Source organism: Numenius arquata, unplaced genomic scaffold, assembly GCF_964106895.1.
Source record: "Numenius arquata unplaced genomic scaffold, bNumArq3.hap1.1 HAP1_SCAFFOLD_541, whole genome shotgun sequence".
Taxonomy (NCBI): Eukaryota; Metazoa; Chordata; class Aves; order Charadriiformes; family Scolopacidae; genus Numenius; species Numenius arquata.
Window position 1 is genome coordinate 79,465 of NW_027414286.1, and position 21,078 is coordinate 100,542.

A 21,078-nucleotide genomic window follows, 5' to 3' on the forward strand; every position below is an offset into this window, starting at 1 on the left:
GGTGTCTGTGGCGGGAGGGCGGGGCGGCCGGCAGTCATGGCGGCGCTGGCGGTGCTGGCCGGTCTGCTGGTGCTGGCGCTCGGCGCCGCAGGTAACGGGGGGGCCCCGGTGGGTGCTACGGGGGGGTGTGTGGGGTCTCTGGGCCCTGAGACACCCGGGAACTGAGACACTCTGGGCCGGGGGGCTCCGGGGGGGTGAGGGGTCTCGGGACACCGGTGTCTGTCCCGGGCGGGGGTCCCGGGGCCTGTGTGGGGCCGTGGAGTGAGTCCCGGGACCTGCGTGGGACCGATGGGGGGGGGGGGGGGGAGGCCTAGGGCCTTTGCGGGGGTCTTGGGGGCCTGTGGTCGTGTCCGGGAGCCTGTCCGTTGCCCTGGCAGGGTCTTGGGGGCCTGTGAGTGGCCACTGGGGGGCGTCCCTGGGCCTTGGCGGCGGGGGCGGGGGCGGGGGGGGGGGTGTCCCGGGGCCTTTGAGGGGGTCCTGGGGCCTATGAGAGGCCGTGGAGGGGGGTGTCCCGGGGCCTGCGAGGTGCCGGGGGCGGGGTGTGTGTGTCCTGGGGCCTGTGAAGGGCCGGGAGGGCATCCCAGGGCCTGTGGGGGTTCGTGGTGGGGGATCTCGGGTCCTGTGCAGACCGGGGGTGTGTGTGTGTGTGTGTGTGTCTCACGTTCCGCCCCCCCGCAGGCGAGCCGTGCCCCGAGCCCACCATCGTGCCCTCCTACTACACCACCTCGGACGCCGTCATCTCCTCTGAGAGCGTCTTCGTGGTGGAGATCTCGCTGGCGTGCAAGAACGGGGCCCAGGTGAGTCCCCGGGGAAGGGGGGGGGGGGTCGCTGCCGTGGTCTGTGTCCCGTCCCCCCCCCTCCAATATCTCATAACACACACACACACACACCCCATTTCCCCACAGAACGTGGCTCTCTACGCTGATGTCAACGGGAAGCAGTTCCCTGTCACCCGGGGGCAGGATGTGGGGCGCTACCAGGTGAGGCTGGGGGAATGTGGGGGGGGTCTGGGGGCTCGGGGGGTGGGGGGCTCAGTGCTGCCCCCCTCCCTCCGCATTTTCTCTCCCCTCCTGCAGGTTTCTTGGAGCCTGGAACACCGCAACGCCCAGTCGGGCACCTACGAGGTGAAGTTCTTTGACGAGGAGTCCTACAGCGCCCTGCGGAAGGTGGGTCCCTCTTGGGGGGAGGTGGCGGGGGGGGGCACCCTGGGGAGCCCCCCTCCCCCTTGCCCTGAACACCCGTTTCTTCCCCCCCCCCCCGCCCCCACCCCAGGCTCAGCGCAATAACGAGGACATTTCCCGCATTCGGCCCCTTTTCACCGTTAACGTGGATCATCGGGTGAGTCGGGGGGCGGAGGGGGGGGGTTGGGGGTCCCTGTGAGTCTGGGGGGGGGGGGGTCCTTGGGGTGGCTCCCTCTGAGGTGGGGGGGACAGGGGGGTTTGGGCAGAAATTTGGGCAATTTGGGTGTTTTAGAGAGACCGTAGATGACCTGAGGGTGGGGCTGGGGTGGGCGCTGGGGCTGCTTCTCCTCTTGGGGGGGGGGGGTTGAGAGTCCTTGGAGGGGGGGGGGGGGGGCTGGGTGTTTTGGGGTGCCCCCACGGGTTCTGGAGGGGTTGTTTTGGGGGCGTCCCGGGGTTTTTTGGGGGCATCACCGGCGTTTTTAGGATGGGCGCGGAGCTCTGCGGGGTCAGGGTTTGACCTGGGGGGGAAAGGGGGGGTGAGGAGTAGGTTTGGGGGGGGCTGAGGGTGTAGGGGGGGGGGTTTCGGTGGGGCAGCAGTGACTGACACACGCACCCCCCCCCCCCATCTCTTCGACAGGGCGCCTGGAACGGTCCCTGGGTGTCGACGGAGGTGGTGGCGGCTGCCATCGGCCTCGTCATCTATTACCTGGCTTTTAGCACCAAAAGCAGCATCCAGGCGTAGGACACCCCCCCCCCCAAAAAAAAAAAACACCACCCCCCCCCAAAAAAAAATACAGCCCACCCCCCCTAAAAAAAACAGCTCCCCCTCAGGGGGTCCCAGGTCCTGGTGGGGAGCGGGGCGCCCTTAAAATTGTTCCTCTCCCCCCAAAAATAAAGGGGGGTGGGGGTGCCGTGGGGCGGGGCTGAGGAGCCCCCCCCCCTTAAAATGGGAATGGCTGGATGGGGCTGGGCCCCGAAAATAGGGGAGCCCCCCCCACCCCTCCGCCCTGAGTTGGGGGTGTTCTGGGCATGGGGGAGCCCCCAAATTGGGGGGGGGGGTGTGTATCTACTCTTCACCCCCAAAAGGGGGGGGTCTTGAGGGTCCCCCTTGTGATTCGTGCCTGGGGGGGTGTCCCCAACTGCCACCGTCCCCCCCAATAAAGGTGTGTCCCCCCCCATTTTCCTGTGTTTGTTTTGGGGGTGCCCCCCCCCCCACAGCAGGCATGATGACATCACACACACACCCCCCCCCAGACAGGGGTGATGTCATCAGTGACATCACTCTCTGACCTCATGGGGGGGAGGGGGGGGGTGTAAAGGAGCAAATGGGGTGATTTTGGGTCCGTTTGAGGTAGGGGGGGTTGGGGAACAGGACGACCCCCCCCCCCCCGGATGCCTGGGTCCTCCCCGGGGGGGTGGCGTTTCCCATCATCCCCTGGGCGGCTGCCAGGGTCTGATTGCTGGGAAAGGGGTGTCATTCCCCCCCCCCTCCTTCCCTCCCCCATTTCCGCCCCCCCCGGTTCCGCCTCCCCCCCCCCCCCCCCCGCACTGGGGAGGAGGGGACTTGGGGGGGGGGCTCCCTCCCTCTCTGCAGGGGACCCAGGCGTCCGGAGGTGTCAACCCCCCCCCCCCCCCCCCACCGAGGAGTGACGACCTCTTCCCACCCGCCCCCCTCCATTGGTGTCCCCCCCCGGGTCCGGATCCCCCCCCTCCCCGGGGGCGGGGGGGGTGTGAAATCCAAGCGTCCGGGGGGGGGGGGGGGGTGTGTGTGTTTAACCCCCCACACACACACACTCAGGGGGGTCCGGATCCCTCAGGGGGGCAATGGCGGGGGGGGGGGAGGTCCGGACACACACACACACACACACCCCCGCCATCCTCGGGGGGGGGGGGGGGAACCCGGGCGCCCCCTCGGCGCGGTCTCAGGGTGTGGCCGAGGGGGCGTGGCCTAGGGGCGGGGATGGGGGCGTGGCCTGGCGGGAGGGGGGGCGTGGCCTGCGGGGCGGATTATGTCAGCCCCGCGGCAGCCGCAGCCCCGAGCTGGGAGCGGCGCGAGCAGGTAGGGCCGGGGATTGAGGAGGGGGGGGGACTTTGGGGGGGTCGGGGGGATCGGAGACGGGCTGTGGGGGGGCCCCCGGGGGGTGTGGGGTGTGTGTGTGCCGGGGGAAGGTGCGTCTGCGGGGATCCCGTGGGGCTGGGCTGAGGGGTCCTGGGCGAGGCGGGAAGAGCGGAGGGGCCGGGGTTGAGGTAAAGGTGGGTCCGTAGCGGGTCTATGGGGCTGGGCTGAGGTAAAAGTGGCTTTATACGGATTTATGGGTCCGGGCTGAAGTAAAGGTGGGTCTATGGGGCAGGGCTGAGGTAAAAGTGGATCTACAGGGTCTCTATGGGGCTGGGCTGAGGTAAAGGTAGTTCCATAGGGGGTCTATGGGGCTGAGCTGAGGTAAAGGTGGCTCTATAGGGTCTCTGTGGGGCTGGGCTGAGGTAAAGGTGGTTCCATAGGGGGTCTGTGGGGCTGGGCTGAGGTAAAGGTGGATCTACAGGGTCTCTATGGGGCTGGGCTGAGGTAAAGGTGGCTCTATAGGGTCTCTATGGGGCTGGGCTGAGGTAAAGGTGGTTCCGTAGGGGGTCTGTGGGGCTGGGCTGAGGTAAAAGTGGTTCCATAGGGGGGTCTATGGGGCTGGGCTGAGGTAAAAGTGGTTCCATAGGGGGTCTATGGGGCTGGGCTGAGGTAAAAGTGGTTCCATAGGGTCTCTATGGGGCTGGGCTGAGGTAAAGGTGGTTCCATAGGGTCTCTATGGGGCTGGGCTGAGGTAAATGTGGTTCCGTAGGGGGTCTGTGGGGCTGGGCTGAGGTAAAGGTGGCTCTATAGGGTCTCTATGGGGCTGGGCTGAGGTAAAGGTGGTTCCATAGGGTCTCTATGGGGCTGGGCTGAGGTAAATGTGGTTCCGTAGGGGGTCTGTGGGGCTGGGCTGAGATAAAGGTAGATCTATAAGGGGTCTGTGGGGCTGGGCTGAGGTAAAGGGGCTCCTATGGGGGTTGTGTGGGGAGGGGACTTGGGGGTTCCTTATGGGCTGAAGCTGAGGGGGGGGGGGGGCTAGGTGTCTGTAGGGCCAGTTGCTGCTGGGTGGGGGGGGGTCCCTGCTGTCTGCTGTGGGGCCAGGAGGGTGTCTATAGGGCCAGGGAGCTCTGCTGTGGGGCCAGGAGAGTCTCTATAGGGCCAGGGAGGTCTCTATGGGGCCAGGGAGCTCTGCTGGGGGCTCTATACAATCTCTGTATGGTCTCTGTGGGGCTGGAGGGGGCTCTATAGGATCTCCACGGGGTCCCTATGGGGGCAGGGGGCTCAGAGAGGGGGCTCTATAGGGTCTCTATAGGGTCTTTAAGAGGCCAGGGAGCTTCGCTGGGGGCTCTATAGGGTCTCTGTGGGGCTGGGGGGATCTATAGGGTCTCCATGGGGTCCCTATAGGGACAGGGAGCTTCGGGGGGGGGGGGGGGCCTCTATAGGGTCTCTGTGGGGTCTCTATATGACGAGAGAGCTCTGCTGGGGGCTCTATATGGTCTCTGTGGGACTCGGGAGGGGGCTCTATAGGGTCTCTATGGGGCCAGGGAGCTGTGTCGGGGGGGTCTATAGGGTCTCTGGGTGGTCTCTATGGGGCCAGGGAGCTCGGGGGGGGGGGGGGGGCTCTATGGGGTCTCTATCGGGCTGGGGGGGGGGCTCTATAAGGTGTCTATAGGATCCCGGCCGGCGTCCAACAGATGGGTGGGGCCGGCGGGGGGGGAGGAAGGAGGCGGGGGGGGGGGGGGGGGGCCGTGCTGGGCGCAGCGTGTGCGGGGGGGCGGCGGGGGACACACACACGATGTAACCGGCCCCGACGGCTCCCCACCGCCCCGTCACCCCGCGGCCGCCCCCCCGCCGCCCTGACGGGTCCGGGGGGGTCCCCGGGCGCCTGGGTCTCCTGAAAGGGGGGGTCCCCGACGCCTGAGTGCCTTGAAGGGGGGGGTCCCTGACGCCTGGGTCTTCTGAAAGGGGGGGGGTCCCCGACGCCTGGATCTCCTGAAAGGGGGGGTCCCCGACGCCTGAGTGCCTTGAAGGGGGGGGGTCCCTGACGCCTGGGTCTCCTGAAAGGGGGGGGGGGGTCCCCGACGCCTGGATCTCCTGAAAGGGGGGAGTCCCCAGATGCCTGGGTGCCTTGAAGGGGGGGGTCCCCGACGCCTAGGTCTCCTGAAAGGGGGGGGGTCCCCAGATGCCTGGGTGCCTTGAAGTGGGGGGGGGACCTGGGCGCCTGGGTCCCTTCTGGGGGGGGTGTCGGAACGGGTGTGTGTGTCCCCCCCCCATCCCGGTCATTTCCCTACAGGTGCCACGGGCCCTCCCCTCCCCCCACCTGCAGCCTGGGTCCGTTGGGGGGGGGGGGGGCGGCCCGGACGCCTGGGTGCCCTTCTGTGGAGGGTGGGGGAGGGTGGGGGGGTCATCGCCCGGTCCCTCTCAGCCCCACCCCCAGGAATGCGGGGTCAACAAGGGACCCTTGTCCCCGCCGGGGCCGCCCCCGCTTCCGCCCCGAAACGGGGGGGGCCCAGGCGCCTGGGTTCTTCTCGGGGGGGGGGTGGGTGGGGTGGGGGGGTGGAGTGCGGGGGGCGGAGCTCGGACGCCTGGGCCCCCCCCTCCCACCCCGCCCGGGGGAGGTTGGGGGGGGGGGGGGGAGCTGTCCCGGCCGCAGGGGTCCCTGTCCATGGTGCTGAAGGGAGATTGAGGCGGGGGGGGCGGAGGGAAGGGATGGAGATGGGGGGGGGGGGGAGGGGGTCTCTCGGACGCCTGGGTCCCGAGCCAAGGTGACAGGTTCCCTCATTAGCCGTTGCCATGGTAACGGGAGCATCCGTGTTGGGGGGGGGGGGCGGTGGGGGGGGGAGGGGAGGCGGTGGCCGCCACACAATGGAGCTGGAGGGGGGGAGCTTGGGGGGGGGTCCCGGATGCCTGGGTTCCCCCCGGGTGGGGGGAGGCTGACACCTCATCTCCCCCCCCCCTCCTCCCCCGCCGTGTGTCTCCCCCCCCCCGCCCCCCCCCTCCCCAGGCCCCCGCTGCCGCCGGCCCCGGCCATGGCTCTGCCCCGGGGGCTCGGCCTCCTCCTGCTGCTGGCGCTGGGGGGGCCCGGCGCCGCCATCACCATCCCCCCAGAGTGTGAGTGGGGCAAGGGGGGGGGGGTGTCTTGCACAGGGGGTGGGGCTTGCACGCTTGCACGAGGGCCTTTTGCATGAGGGCTGCTTGCCCCCCTCTCTTGCACGAGGACTCTGCACGCTTGCCCCCCTCTCTTGCACGAGGATGCTTTGCACGCTTGACCCCCTCCTTGCACGAGGACTTTTTGCACACTTGCACGAGGACCCTTTGCTCCCCCTGGCCTTGCACGGCTGCTCATGAGTCTCCAGTGGCCCCCCATGCCTGGGGGGAGCCCCCCGCTCACTGCTGTGTCTCTCCTCCCTCTGCTCCCCCCGGGATGGTGCAGATGGTCTGCACGAGCGTGAGTCTGGGGGGGGTTCTGGGGGAGGTCTGGGTGGTTCTGGGGTCCCTGGGGAGGGTCTTGGGGGGCCTCTGTGTGGCTGAGGACCCTGGGGGTCTCCATGGGGCTGGGGAGGGTCCCTGGCTCTCCACGGGGGGTGCCCAGGGTGGTGTCCAGCATTCTGGGGGGGTCCCTGTGGGGTCTGTTGGGGGTCTGGGGTCCCAAAGTGTCCTCGGGGGGCTCCTGGGGGCCCTGAGGGTGTTCCTGGGTGTCGGGGGGGGGGGGGGGGGGTGTCTGTCCTGAGGGCCCTGTGGGGTCACTGGGGGAGCGTCAGGGTGCTGGGGTGCCCCTGGGTGTCTCCCCCACTGACCCCCCTGCAGTCCTGCAGCCCCCTGAGCTGGTGGAGCAGCCCCTGGAGCAGCTCGTCGTCTTCCCCAGCGATGACATCGTCCTCAAGTGCAACGCCACCGGCAACCCCCCCGTCCAGTGAGTGTCCCCCGGGTGTCCCCCGTGTCCCCCTTGATGTCCCCCCCGCAGTGACAGTGACGCCCCCCCCCACCGTGCAGGTACCGCTGGACGCGGGAGGACCAGCCCTTCATCCCTGAGGAGCACCCAGGGGTGACGGTGGCCCCGGGGCTGGGGACGCTGGTCATCAACGCCAGCCTGGCCGGCCGCCTGCAGGGCCGCTACCGCTGCTGGGCCACCAACACCCTGGGCACCGCCTTGTCCCTCGAGGCCCGCGTCATCGCCGAGAGTGAGATGGGGACCCCCCTACCGGGCACCCCAAAACCCTTGGGCAGCCTCCGTCCCCTCCTGGGCCCCTCCACATCCCCTCCCGGTGACCCAAAACCTGCCCTGGGGTGCCCTAAACATCCCTGAATCCCCCCAAAACTGCCCTGGGGTGCCCTAAATCCCACCAAATCCTCCCCAAACCCGCCCTGGTGTCCCCTAAATCCCCCTGAATCCCCCCAAACCTGTCCTGGGGTGCCCTAAGTCCTCCCAAACCTTGTCTGAGGTCTCGTAAATAATCCTTGAATCCCCAAAAGCTGCCCTGGGGTGCCCTAAATCCCCCCAAATCCTTCCCAAACCTGCCCTGGGGTCCCCTAAATCACCCACGGATGTCCCAGAGCCCCCTGAATGTCCCCTAAATCCCCCTGAGCCCAGTGGGGGTTCCCTAAAATCCCCCCTGGGACCCCTCAGATCCCCCTAGATCCCCACCTCTGTTTCCCTGCCAAGACCCCTCACTCGAGGCCTGGATGCGGGGTTCTCTGGCTGGTTTTGGGGGGAACCCTCCGGACACGGGAGTCCCTGGCTGCTTTGGAGGGCTCCCCGGACACCCGTGTCCCCCCCCCCTCAAAGGCTGTTGTGGTCCCCAGACACGCCGCAGTGGCCCAAGGAGAAGGTGATGCCGGTGGAGGTGGAGGAGGGGGACCCCGTGGTGCTGCCCTGTGACCCCCCCAAGAGCGCTGTGCCCCCCAAGATCTACTGGCTCAACAGCCGTGAGCAACTGGGGAGAGGAGGGGCTGATCCTACGTGGTTCCCCTTGCACCCCCTCATCCCCTCACACCCGGGGAGGAGCCTGGGGGTGTCAGGGACCCTCTGACCCCCCTCCCTCCGTATGTGTGTGTTGTGTGTCCCGTCCCGTCCCCCCCCCAGGCATCGTGCACATCGCGCAGGACGCCCGGGTGAGCATGGGGCAGGATGGGTTCCTCTACTTCGCCAACGCGCTGGTGGACGACAGCCACCCCGACTACATCTGCCACGCGCACTACCTGGGCCCCCGCACCATCATCCAGAAGGAGCCCCTCGACCTCCGCGTCGCCCCCAGTGCGTGGGGGGAGGCCGGGACCCCCAACTTGTGTTGTGTTCACTCCCCCACCCCCTCCCCGGGACCCCCAGATTTGCCCCCAGAACCCAGCTCCCCTCAGGACCCTCTAACCCCCCCCAGCGATTTGGGGTATTTGCTTCTGTGGGAACACCCCAAATCACTTTTGTGGGGGCTCCACCCTAATAAGATCCCCCCCTAAAACTCTCCTACACCCCCCCCCCGCAGCACCCTTAAAACTGCCTTGCCTGGCAGAAACCCCCTCAACACATGGGAACCCCCCAGAGAGGACCCCTTTCCCCCTCCTCAAGCTCCCAAAGCTGCCCCCCCTTGGCGTCCCCCTTCAAAAAGCCCCCTGGAGACCCCCACTCTTGTCTGGGGGGGTGTCTCTCAGGGGTCTCTTGGTGTATAGAGGGGGTCACTGGGAGTATGGGGGTCTCTGGGGGTAGGGTGTTGGGATATGGGGGGGTCCTTTGGTGTGTGTGTGGGTCCTTTGGTGTTTGAGGGGGTCCTTGGTGAATGAGGGGGGGGCTCTGGGAGGGTCCCTTTGTGATTGGGGGGCTCCTGAGGGGGGCTGTTGGTGAATGGAAGATCCCTGAGGCTTGGGGGGGGGGGGGGTGTGTCCCTTAGTGTAAGGGGTATTGGGGGGGTCTCTGGGGGTGCCCCCTGTCCCCGCTAACCCTTCCCCCCTTCTCCCCCCCTTCTCCTCCCCTCCCAGGTAACTTGGTGCAGTCCCGCCGTCCCCGTCTGGTGGTCCCCCGGGAGCCACAGCCCCCCCACGTCGCCCTGCGGGGGGGCACCCTGGTCCTGGAGTGCATTGCCGAGGGGCTGTGAGTCTGGGCGGGGGGGGGGGGGGGGGGGGCGGCTTTGGGGAGGTGCTGGAGGGTCCCTGAGGGGCTGAGGGAAGGCAGGGGAGGGGGGGACACGCTGGGTCCTGGGGGGGGGTGTCCCAGCGGCTCCCCCCCCCCCTCCTCCGGTGACACGGGCCCCCAGCCCCACGCCGACGGTGCGGTGGCAGCGGCTGAACGGGCCCCTGCCGCGGGGCCGGGCCTCGCTGGAGAACTTCAACAAGACGCTGCGGCTGCGGGAGGTGGAGGAGGCCGACGACGGGGAGTACGAGTGCGTGGCCGAGAACAGCCAGGGCCAGGCCCGGCACAGCCACCTCGTCACTGTCGAGGGTAAGGGCGCGGGGGGCGCTGGGAGACAGTGGGGTGGGAGCTGGGAGCACTGGAGTGCACTGGGATTGGAGCTGGGGGCACTGGGGTGGGAGCTGGGGGAGCTGGGGGGCACTGGGATGGGAGCTGGGGGGCACTGGGATGGGAGCTGGGGGCACTGGGAGGCACTGGGGTGGGAGCTGGAGGCACTGGGGTGGGAGCTGGGGGCACTGGGGGGCACTGGGAGACATTGGGGGCACTGGAGTTGGAGCTGGAGGGCTTGGGGCACTGGGATGGGAGCTCAGGGCAGTGGGAGACAGGGAGGCACTGGGATGGGAGTTGGGGGCACTGAGGGGCACTGGGATGGGAGCTGGGGGCACTGGGAGGCACTGGGGTGGGAGCTGGAGGCACTGGGGTGGGAGCTAGGGTCACTGGGAGGCACTGGGGTGGGAGCTGGGGGCACTGGGAGACACTGGGGGCACTGGGATGGGAGCTGGAGGGCTTGGGGCACTGGGATGGGAGCTGGGGGCACTGGAAGACAGTGGGGCGGGAGCTAGGGTCACTGGGAGGCACTGGGGTGGGAGCTGGAGGCACTGGGGTGGGAGCTGGGGACACTGGGATGAGTGCTGGGGGCGCTGCGGGACACTGGGGGCACTGGGATGGGAGCTGGGGGCACTGGGGTTGGAGCTGGGGGCACTGGGAGGCACTGGAAGACACTGGGAGGCGGGGGGTGAGTCTAGGGGGCAGTGGGAGGCACTGGGAGGGTCAGGGGTGGGAGCTGGAGGCACTGGGAAGGTCGGGGGCAGATGGGGGGGTTCACTGGAAGGGTCAGGGGCAGGTGGGGGCGCAGTGGGGGGGTCCTTGACGCCCTCTTTCCCCCCCTTCCCCCCCCCCCTCCCCCCAGCGGCTCCATACTGGGTGCGCCGCCCCGAGAGCGGGGTGTTCGGGCCGGGGGAGACGGCGCGGCTGGACTGCAGGGTGGAGGGCAAACCCCGGCCCCGCGTCACCTGGCGCCTCAACGGTGTCCCCATCGAGGGTACGGGACCTGGGGGGGGACATGGGGGGGGGGGGGGTAAACAATCCCTGAAGGGTGTTACGGGGGTCCCTGAGGGGTTATTGGGGTGCCTTGGGGGCATCCCGGGGGGCTGGAGTGCTGGGAAGAGGCCCTGGAGGTGGGTGTCGGGCTCCTTGGAAGATATTAGGGTCCCTGGGGGGGTTTGGAGTCCATGGGGGGCGTGTTGGGGTCACCTGGGAGGTCCCTTGGGGGGTCGTTGGGGTCCCCAGGAGGGTGGGGGGTGGTTATTGGGGTGCCTTGGGGGGGTTCCAGGGGGGCTGGAGTGCTGGGAAGAGGCCCTGGAGGTGGGTGTCGGGGTCCTTGGAAGATATTAGGGTCCCTGGGGGGGTTTGGAGTCCCTGGGGGGTCGTTAGGGTGGGGTGGGGTGGTTATTGGGGTCGCTTGGGGATCATTGGGGTCCCTGAGGGGGTGTTGGGGTCCCTGGGGATGGGTGGGGGCTCCCCAGGGAGGCTGTAGGTGTCCCCAGGTTGTGGGGAGGGGGTGTGTCCCGGGAGGGGGGGTGTCCCTGGGGGTGTATGGGGGGGTCCCCAGGGGTTGTGTGGGTCCCCAGGGGTTGTGTGGGTCCCCGGGGGTCGTGGGGGTCCCCACGGGTGCCCTGACCCCCCCCCCCCGTTGCAGAGGTGCCGGGGGCGGGCCGGCGGGCGGTGCGGGAGGGGGCCCTGGTGCTGTCCCGCCTGGAGCCCAACGACACGCTGGTGGCCCAGTGCGAGGCCGACAACCGCCACGGGCGACTGCTGGCCAACGCCTTCGTCTACGTCGTGGGTGCGTAGCGGGGTGTGGGGACCCCCCCCCGCTTTGGCCACCGGGAACCCCCACTTGGCCACCGGGAACCCCCAGCTTTGGCCACCGGGAACCCCCCTTGGCCACCTGCATCCCCCCACAGCCCTCTCAGTGCCAAGGGCATTCCCTCGGGCAACCGCATCCCTATGGCAACAGGCTGGTGCCCCCCCCACCCCAAACCGTTCCCATGGCGACGGCATTCCCCCCGCCCCCTACAGCCACATCCTCCCTGGCGACTGTCCCTGCCGTGACCACGTCCCCTTGGCAACCACATCCTTGGTGACCACATCCTGGGGGCAACCACATCCTCGGGGGCAACCACATCCCCACGGCAACCAGATGCCTCCCCCCCCCCCCTTAGCAACCATGTCCCCATGGCAACCGGGTCTCCGCAGCAACCACACACCCACCCCCACACACCCCCCCCAGCAAATAGATTCTCCCTAGCAACCATCCCCGGGTGGTACCCTTTCCTTGGTAACCCCATAGCAACCAGCCCCATGGCAACAGTGCCCCCCATAGCAACCCCCCTCCATCACCACGGCAATCGGGCAACAGCCCCCCCCCCCACCCTAGCCATCCCCATGGCAACCCAGCCTGGAGATGGTTGCCATGGCAACCGGCCTTATCAATCGCTGCTCCCACAGCAACCCAGCTGGGCGGGTGTTGCCACAGCAGGGGTTACCTGTTGCCATGGCGATGACAACCGGGGGAGGGGGGGGTTGTCCTGGGAGGGGAGTGGGTGGTCTGGGGGGGGGGGGGGGGTTGGAGTGGGGGGGGTGTGTTTCACTGCCCTGTACCCCCCCCCCCCCCCTTCCCCCAACACCCCCAGAGCTGCCGGTGAAGATCCTGACGCCGGACAAGACACCGTACGCGGTGGTGGAGAACCGGACGGTGTTCCTGCACTGCCGCACCTTCGGGGCCCCCGCGCCCACCGTCGAGTGGTGAGAGACACAACTCCCGTCCCCCCATCCCGGGACCCCCCCCCCCCCGCCCCCACCACCACACGTTGTAACCCCCCCCCCACCACCACACGTTGTAACCCCACCACCACCACCACCACCACCCCCCGGACAGGCTGACGCCGGAGCTGGAGCCGGCCCTGCAGGACGACAGGGCCTTCGTCTTCACCAACGGCACCCTGCGGCTGGGCCCGGTGGGGCGGGGGGACGGGGGGGCCTTCACCTGCCGGGCCCACAACCCCCACAGCAACGCCAGCGTCACCGCACACCTCGACGTCAGAGGTAACCCCGGGACACACACACACACACACCCCCACCGGACCCCTCCCCCAGGTCACTCAGACCCCCCTGGGATGCCCCTTATGCCCCTGGTGTCCCCCCCCAGGTCACTCCGCCCCACCCTGGGATATGCCCCTTGTTCCCCTGGAGAACCTTTGGGACACAACACACCCCCCCCCCCCCCCTCGAATCCTTCCCAGGATCCCTCAGACACCCCCCCAGGGGACACCCGAAATCCTTCCTGGCACCTCCCAGGGACCCCCCCTCGAATCCTTCCCGGGGTCCCTCAGAGCAACCCCCCCCCCCGCCCCCCGATTTCTTCTGGGATCCCCTAGAGCTTTACAGAACTCCTTAAATCCTTTCTGCGCCCCCCCCAGTGCCCCCCCAAATCCTTCCTGGGACCCTCAGAGCCCCTTCACGTTCTCCCAAATTCTTCCTGGGCCCCCCAGGGTGCGTCCCCCCCCCCCAATTCTTCCTGTGCTCCCCAGGCCCCCCCCCCAAATTCTTCCTGGGCCCCCCAGGGCGCACCCCCCCGCCCCCCCAAATCCTTCCTGGGACCCTCAGAGCCCCTTCATGTTCCCCCAAATTCTTCCTGGGCCCCCCGGGGCATGCCCCCCCCCCCCAACCAAATCCTTCCTGGCACACACACACACACACCCCCTCCCCTCCCATATTAACCCTTTCCTGCCCGTGTCAGCGGCCACGCGGATCGAGGTGCCCCCCCAGAGCACGACGGCGAAGAAGGGGGAGACGGTGACCTTCCGCTGCGTGGCCACCTTCGACCCCCAGCTGGCCCCCCATGGCCTGGAGTGGCGCCGGGACGGGCAGCTGCTGAGGGAGACGGCCGACAGCGACAAGTGAGGGGGCTGGGGGGACATGACAACGACGGGGAGGGGGCCTGCAGACCTCCCCCCCCCCCGGGCTGGCTGACACCCCCCTTCCCTCTTCCCCCCCCCCCCCCCCAGGTACTCGCTGAGTGGGGACACGCTGACGGTGGCCGGGGTGGACTATGGAGACCAGGGGACCTTCTCCTGCCGCGCCTGGACCCCCCTGGACGCCGCCGAGGCCGAGGCGCAGCTCCGCGTCGTGGGTAAGGACCCCCCACTTCGCCCCCAAAACCACTGGGGGGGGTGGGGGACACTCGTGCAGGGCCCCCCCCCCCCCCAAGGTGCTGCTGCGCACAGGGCAGGGTCTGCCCCGGTTCTGTCCCCGTTACCCCCGGTTCTGCCCCTGTTATTCCCAGTTTTGCTCCAGTTCTGCTGATGTGACCCCCCACGGTTCTGCCCCAATTCTGCCCAGCGACCCCAGTTCTACCCCCAGTTCTGCCCCCATTATCCCCAGTTACCCCAGTTCTGTCCCCGTTGCCCCCAATTCTGCCCTTGTTACCCCAGTTCTCCACCAGTATCTCCTGGTTCTGCCGCCATTACCCCCAGTTCTGCCCCAGTTACCCCAGTTCTGCCCCAATTCTGCCCTTGTTACCCCAGTTCTCCACCAGTATCTCCTGGTTCTGCCGCCATTACCCCCAGTTCTGCCCCAGTTACCCCAGTTCTGCCCCCAATTCTGCCCTTGTTACCCTAGTTCTCTACAGTTTCTCCTGGTTCTGCCCCAATTCTGCCCTTGTTACCCCAGTTCTGTCCCAATTCTGCCCTTGTTACCCCAGTTCTCACCAGTTCCTCCTGGTTCTGTCCCAGTTCCCTCAGTTCTGCCCCAATTCTGCCCGTTACCCCCAGTTCTCTACCAGTTTCTCCTGGTTCTGCCCCCGTTACTCCCAGTTCTGCCCCAGTTCTCTCCCAGTTACCCCAGTTCTCCCCTAATTCTGCCCCTGTTACCCCCAGTTCTGCCCAGTTCCCTCAGTTCTGCCCCAATTCTGCCCCTGTTACCCCAATTCTCTACCAGTTTCTCCTGGTTCTGCCCCCGTTCCCCCAGTTCTGCCCCCCTTACCCCCAGTTTCCCCCCCCCACAACCTGCTCTGCCCCCCCCCAGGCCGGCCGGGCCCCGTGCGGGACCTACAGGTGCTGGAGGTGGGGCGAGCGCCAGGTCCGGCTCTCCTGGACCCCGGGGGAGGAGCACAACAGCCCCGTGGAGAGTAAGGGGGGGCTCTGGGGGGGGGGTCCTGGGGGGTCTGGGGTGCCCTGGGGGGTCTGAAGGGGGGCCCAGGTGTCTCCAAGGGGGGGACTGGGGGGACCTGGGGTGTCTGGGAGTGGGCTGTGGGAGGTCAGGAGGTGTCGGGTGCCTGGAAGGGTCCTAGGGGGGGGTGGGATTTGGGGGCATCCTGGGGGGCTTCAAGGGATCATGGGGGGATTTGAGGTGTCTGGGGGGGGGGATTTGGGGTGTCTGTGGGGGTCCTGGGGGTCTCCAGAGGGGAGATCTGGGGGGGGCTGGGGGTGGGCTATGGGGAGTTCAGGAGGTGTCAGGGTCCTGGAAGGGTCTGGGGGGGATTTGGGGTGTCTGGGGGGATTTGGGGTGTCCGGGGGGGATCAGGGTGGTCCTGGGGGGGTTTCAGAGCTCATGGGGGGGCTGAGGGGAACCAGAGGGGTTCAGGGGGGTCTCCTGCTGTTCGAAGGGGGGGTGTCTGTAGGAGGAGTGGGGCTGTGGTGGGGGGTTTGGGGGTGCCAGGGGGTTTGGGGGGGCATCCCCCTGACCCTCCCCCCCCCCTCCCCCCCCAGAGTTCGTGGTGGAGGAGGAGGAGGGAATCTTCACCCCCGGGCGCTTCGTGGAGCGTCTGACAGTGCCGGGGGGGCAGCCCTGGGCCCCCCTCACCCTCTCCCCCTACGGCCGCTACCGCTTCCGGGTGCTGGCGGCCAACGCCTACGGCCGGGGGGAGCCTAGCGCCCCCAGCGCCCCCATATCCACCCCCCCTGCGGGCATATCCACCCCCCCTGCGGGTGAGTGACCCCCCCCCCGGCACCCCAACACCCCCCCCGGGACCCCAAACCCCCCATATCCACCCCCCCCTGCAGATGAGTGACCCCCCCAGGACCCCAACCCCCCCCGAGACCCCAAAACCTCTATCTTAACCCCCCCCCCCCCGTGGGTGAGTGACCCCCCCGCCACTCCAGAACACCCCCCGGGACCCCAAACCTTCCATATCCACACACCCCCCCCGCAGGTGAGTGACCCCCCCCCCCCCGAGACCCCAAAACCCCTTCCCCCCCTCCATGAACCCCCCCCAAAAGGCCCCCCCCCCACCCCCATATCCCACACCCAACCGTTGCTTAGCACCCGAAGGGGTTGGGGGGTGTCTCTGAGCGCCCCCCCCCAAAAAGGGTCTGTGGTAATTTGGGGGGGGTGTCTCTGAGCCTCATTTCCCCCCCCCCCTCAGCCCCCGAACACTACCCGGGGGGGGTCAAGGGTGAAGGCAACGAGACCAACAACCTGGTCATCACCTGGCAGGTACCGGGAGCCGGGGGGGGGGACACGACTTGGGGGGCTGGGGGACCCCAGGGGGGGTTGGGAGGGTCGGGGGAGGGGGGGGACTTAGAGCTGGTTGCGGGGGGGGACACAGGAAGGTATGGGGTGGGTTTGGGTGGGGGCTCCCTTTGGCTTGGGGTGAGTTTGGGGGGTCTCCAGGGGGCATGGGGTGGGCTCAGGGCAGGTTTTTGGGGGGCTCGGGAGGGGGTGGGGGGGTTCCTTCAGTTTGGGGGGGTCAGAGGGGCCAGAGTGGGTTGGGGGGGGTGTCCCTCTGTCTCAGGCAAGGTTCTGGGGGACATGGAGCAGGTTTGGGGGGGCTCCCTTTGGCTTGGAGCGGGTTGGGGGGTGTTCTGGGGGGGTCTCAGGGTAGGTTTAGGGGGGGGCTCAGGAAGGGGGTTTTGGGGGGGAGGTCCCTTCAGTTTGGGGGGTCAGAGCGGATTGGGGGGGTTTCCTCTGTCTTGGGGCAGGTTTTGGGGGGTCCCTCTATCCTGGGGGAGGTCCCGGGGAGTGGGGGGTCCCCTCCGGTTTGGGGGTGCTGTGGAGGTGGGATTGGGGTGCTCAGGGAGGGGGGGTCCCTTCAGTTGGGGGGGTCAGAGCGGGTTAGAGGGGGGGTTCCTCTGTCTCGGGGCAGGTTCTGGGGGACGTGGGGCAGGTTTGGGGGGGTCCCTCTATCCCAGAGGAGGTCGCGGGGAGTTGGGGGGGGGGGCTCCGTTTTGGGGGTGCCGTGGGGTGGATTTGGGGGTGCCGGGGGGGGGTCGCTGAGGCCCTGCCCGCAGCCACTGTCGCCGGGGGAGTGGAACGCGGCCGAGGTGCGGTACCGGGTACAGTGGCGGGGGCTGGAGCCGGCGGGGGGGCGCTGGCATGAGGAGACGGTGGGGGCCCCCCCCGTGGTGGTGGGGGGCACCCCCACTTTCAGCCCCTACGAGATCCGGGTGCAGGCGGTGAACAGCGCCGGGAAGGGGCCCGAGCCCCCCATCGTCATCGGATACTCAGGAGAGGACCGTGAGTGGGGGACACCCCAAAACCCACCCCCCCCGGGCTGGGTGGGGGGCAGAAGGAACTTCGAGGGGGGGGCACCCCAAATCTGGGGGGGCTGGTAGACCCCAAGGTGGGGGGACCCCAAATCTGGGGGTGCCAGGAGACCCCAAGGTGGGGGACCCCAAATCTGGGGGTGCTGGGAGACACCCAACAGGGAGAGGGCCCCAAATCTGGGGGTGCCCCGACCCAAAGATGGGGGTCCCCCAATTATGGGGGTGGAGAGACCCTGGGGAGGGGGTTGAGTCTCAGATCTGGGGGTGCTCAGTCGCCCCGGGGGGGGGGGAAACACCCCGAATCTGGGCTGCAGAGTCACGGAGAAGGGAGCCCCAGATCTGGGGGTGCATTTTTTGGGGGGGACTAACATATTGGGGTGAGCTTGGAGGCTCCCCGTTTCTTGGGGGGGGGGGGGTTGTCTCTCAGGGGATACCCATGTCGGGTCCTTGGGGGGTTTGCAGCCCCCCCCCGCGGGTGGGTTTGGGGGTTCACACTGTTATTCTTTCCCCCCCCCCCAGTGCCGCTGGTGTACCCCGAAAATGTGGGGGTGGAGATCCTGAACAGCACCAGCGTGAGGGTGCGCTGGAGCCTGGGGGGGCCCCCCCAAGACCTGCGGGGGCACCTGCGGGGGTTCCGGGTAAGGGGGGGCTGGACGGGGGGGCCGGTGTGTGTGTGGATTTGGGGGGGGGTGTCACAGGGGGGGCTGTGGGGTTTGGGGGAGGCCGGGGAGGGGGGATTAGGGAGAAGGGAGGGGAAGGGGGGGCTGTGGGGTTTGGGGGGGCTCCTGGGGCTGTGGGATATGGGGGGGGTGGTTTGGGGGGGCCGTGGGGGAGATTAGGGAGAAGGGAGGGGAAGGGGGGATGAGGGATTTGGGGGGGGGGCTCCTGGGGCTGTGAGGTTTTGGGGGGGTGGTTGGGGGGGCGGGGGGAGGATTAGGGGGAAGGGGGGGCTGTGGAGTTTGGGGGGGCTCCTAGGGCTGTGGGGGTGGTTTGGGGGTACCGATGCAGCTTTGGGGGGGTCCCCGCTGCCTGACATGGCCCCCCCCCACCGCAGGTGCTGTACTGGCGCGAGGGCTGGGTGGGGGAGCGGGCGCGTCGGCAGGCGCCCCCCCTCGGCCCCCCCAGTGGGGGGCACCCCGGGGTGCTGACGGTGACGGGGGAGGCCCAGGGGGTGCTGCTGGGGGGGCTGCGCCCCTGGAGCCGCTACCGCCTGCAGGTCGTCGTCTTCAACGGGCGGGGGGACGGCCCCCCCAGCGACGAGATCCGCTTTGACACCCCCGAGGGAGGTGGGTGCCCTCCCGGGGACCCCCCTCTGCCAATACCTCTCCCAGGGACCCCCAGCACCTCCAGATCTCTGGGGGGACCCCTAAAATCCTCTGCCCCCCCCAACTGTCCCTGAGAGCCCCGGGGGCCCCCCAGGCCCCCCCCCCCAAACTTCTCACAGGTACCCCCGGCACCCCCAGACCTCTGGGGGGGACCCCTAAAATCCTCTGCCCTCCCCAACTGCCCCTGAGAGCCCCTGACTCCATCCTGGGGACCCCCCCACAACCCCTGGGGAACTCCAACAAAGTTCTGGGGCCCCCCAAATACTCCTGGGGGGCCCTACATACCCCTAGGGATCCCCAAATACCCCTGCCCCCCCCAAATACTCCAAGGGCCCCCAAAATACCCTTGGGGGACCTAAATACCCCTGGGGACCCCTAAATAGACCTGGAGCCCCCCCAAATACCCCCAGGGCCCCGCAAATACCCTTGGAGGGGGCTAAAACCCCTGGGGATCCCCCAAATACCCCTGGGGACCCCCCCACCACGCCCTCCCAGCTCCCCTCTCCCCCCCAGCACGGTTGTCCCCTCTCCCCATTTCGGGGGTCCCCTCTGTCCCTGGGGGGGCTGCTGGTGGGGGGGACCCCCACTTTGGTGGGTGGGTGGGGTGTCCCTGATGCTTCCCCCCCTCTCTCCCCCCCCCCAGTGCCGGGCCCCCCCGAGGAGCTGCTGGTGGAGCGGGTGGGTGAGACCACCCTGGCCCTGGAGTGGAGGCGCCCCCGGCACCCCAACGGCGTCCTGACTGGCTTCCTGCTCCAGTACCACCTGGGTCCGCTACTGGGAGCACTGGGAGGAACTGGGAGGGGTCACTGGGAGGGACTGGGAGGGGGCTCTGGGGTCACTGGGGGGCACTGGGAGGGACTGGGAGGGGGCTCTCGGAGCACAGGGTGGGCTCTAGGGGTGCTGGGAGGCTCACTGGGGGTAACTGGGGGGCACTGGGAGGCACTGGGGGTCACTGGGAGGGACTGGAAGGGGGCTCTGGGGTCACTGGGAGGGACTGGGAGGGGGCACTGAGAGCACAAGGGGAGTTCTAGGGGTGCTGGGAGGCTCATTGGGGGTAACTGGGAGGCACTGGAGGGCACTGGGAGGGACTGGGGGGCACCGGAGGTAACTGGGGGGTACTGGGGGGCACTGGGAGGGACAGAGGGGGCTCTGGGAGCACAGGGTGGGCTCCAGGGGTGTTGGGAGGCTTACTGGGGGTAACTGGGGGACACTGGGAGGGACTGGGAGGGGGCTCTGAGGGCACAGGGTGGGCTCTACGGGTGCTGGGAGGCTCACTGGGGGTAACTGGGGGGCACCGGAGGTAACTGGGGGGTGCTGGGGGGCACTAGGAGGGACAGAGGGGGCACTGGGAGCACAGGGTGGGCTCTATGGGTGCTGGGAGGCTCACTGGGGGTAACTGGGAGGCACTGGAGGGCACTGGGAGGGACAGAGGGTTTTGGGGCGGGTTTTGGGGGGGCTGCGGGGAGGTTATGGGGGGGGCTGGGGGATTTTTGGGGTGCTGATCTTCCCCCCCCCCCCATCAGAGAACCAGCCCGAGGGGGAGCTCCCCTACGAGATCTCCTTCCCCGCCGGGACCCTCAACACCTCCCTGGGGCGGCTGGAGCCCCGCGGCCGGTACCGGCTGGCGCTGCGGGCACTCACCGGCCGCGGGGCCGGCCCCGCGCTGCTGCGGATCGGCAGCCTGCTCCCGGAGCCCGGTGAGTGCCGGGGGGGGGGGTCCCGGGGGGGTCCCGGGGGGTTACAGCCTGCTCCCGGAGCCCGGTGAGTGCCGGGGGGGGGGTCCCGGGGGGGTCCCGGTGGGTTACAGCCTGCTCCCGGAGCCCGGTGAGTGCCGGGGGGGGGGCCCGGGGTGGTACCGGGAGGTTACAGCCTGCTCCCGGAGCCCGGTGAGTGCCCTCCCGGGGGGGCCCTGAGACCCCTACGAACGTTCCCCCCCCCCCCGGGGATCCTGAGACAGCCGGGGGGTGGGGGGCGGTACAAAAATACCGCAGTGGGGCTGATCCCGGGTGGTGTCCCCCCTCCTGGTGGGGGGGGGGGACACACATGCAGGGGTGTGGGGAAGTGAGGGGTCCCCCCCCCATCTTTTCTGAACCCCCCCTCCCCGCAGTGCTGCCGGAGCTGGGGAGCGTGGAGGTGCGGGAGGTGGGGGAGGACTTCACCCTCCTGCACTGGACCCTCGCCCACCCCCAGGCCAACATCGAGTTCGAGGTCCAGTACATGAGCAAAACCAGTAAGGGGGGGGGGGGGGGGCACTGGGGGGGGGCTGGGAAGGCGGGGGGGTGGGTGGGTGTGTATCCCGTGTGTGTTTTGGGGGGGTCCCCAGTGGGGAGGGGGTGGGGAGAAGGGAGTCCTGTGTGGAGTTTGGGGGTTCCTTGGGTGATGGGGGGGGCTGTGGGGTGAGGGGGGGTCCAGGAGGGGAGATTTTGGGGAGGGGGGGGATGTGGGGTGAGGGGGGCGGGGTCCAGGGAAAAAAAATGTAGGGGGGGGGGATGTGTCTGAGTAAAGGGGAGGTGGGTTTTGGGGGGAGTGAGGGGGGTCTGGTGGGGGGTGATAAAGGGGGTTGGGGGGG

At 68.7% G+C, this 21,078-nt stretch overlaps 2 protein-coding genes across 3 annotated transcripts in view; both read left to right on the plus strand.

The window, feature by feature from the left end:
* Positions 1-2,358, plus strand: part of SSR4 (signal sequence receptor subunit 4) — a 7,561-nt gene extending 5,203 nt beyond the window's left edge. Inside the window, exons 1-6 of one of the 2 annotated variants that reach the window (XM_074167073.1) lie at positions 21-91; positions 679-797; positions 906-980; positions 1,077-1,166; positions 1,273-1,338; positions 1,819-2,358. In XM_074167073.1, the coding sequence (XP_074023174.1) occupies positions 37-91; positions 679-797; positions 906-980; positions 1,077-1,166; positions 1,273-1,338; positions 1,819-1,923 (510 nt within the window). In that variant the 5' untranslated portion in view covers positions 21-36 and the 3' untranslated portion in view covers positions 1,924-2,358. Of the gene's footprint in view, positions 1-20; positions 92-673; positions 798-905; positions 981-1,076; positions 1,167-1,272; positions 1,339-1,818 lie in introns of those variants that run through there. The other variant, XM_074167074.1, reaches the window with a different exon arrangement.
* A 3,911-nt stretch (positions 2,359-6,269) lies between these two features.
* On the plus strand, positions 6,270-20,739 carry L1CAM (L1 cell adhesion molecule; the record flags this gene model as incomplete). The annotated part of the gene is given in 24 exon segments (XM_074167069.1): positions 6,270-6,351; positions 6,674-6,688; positions 7,048-7,153; positions 7,234-7,421; positions 8,044-8,166; positions 8,324-8,494; positions 9,211-9,322; positions 9,486-9,670; positions 10,551-10,682; positions 11,340-11,483; positions 12,334-12,445; positions 12,579-12,745; positions 13,440-13,575; positions 13,693-13,832; positions 14,726-14,766; positions 14,768-14,828; positions 15,409-15,606; positions 16,065-16,135; positions 16,930-17,155; positions 17,704-17,822; positions 18,239-18,470; positions 19,153-19,289; positions 20,053-20,206; positions 20,617-20,739. Coding segments are annotated over 24 exon segments (3,175 nt in total), but the record flags the coding sequence as incomplete, so codon positions are not given.
* Positions 20,740-21,078: the final 339 nt, after the last annotated feature.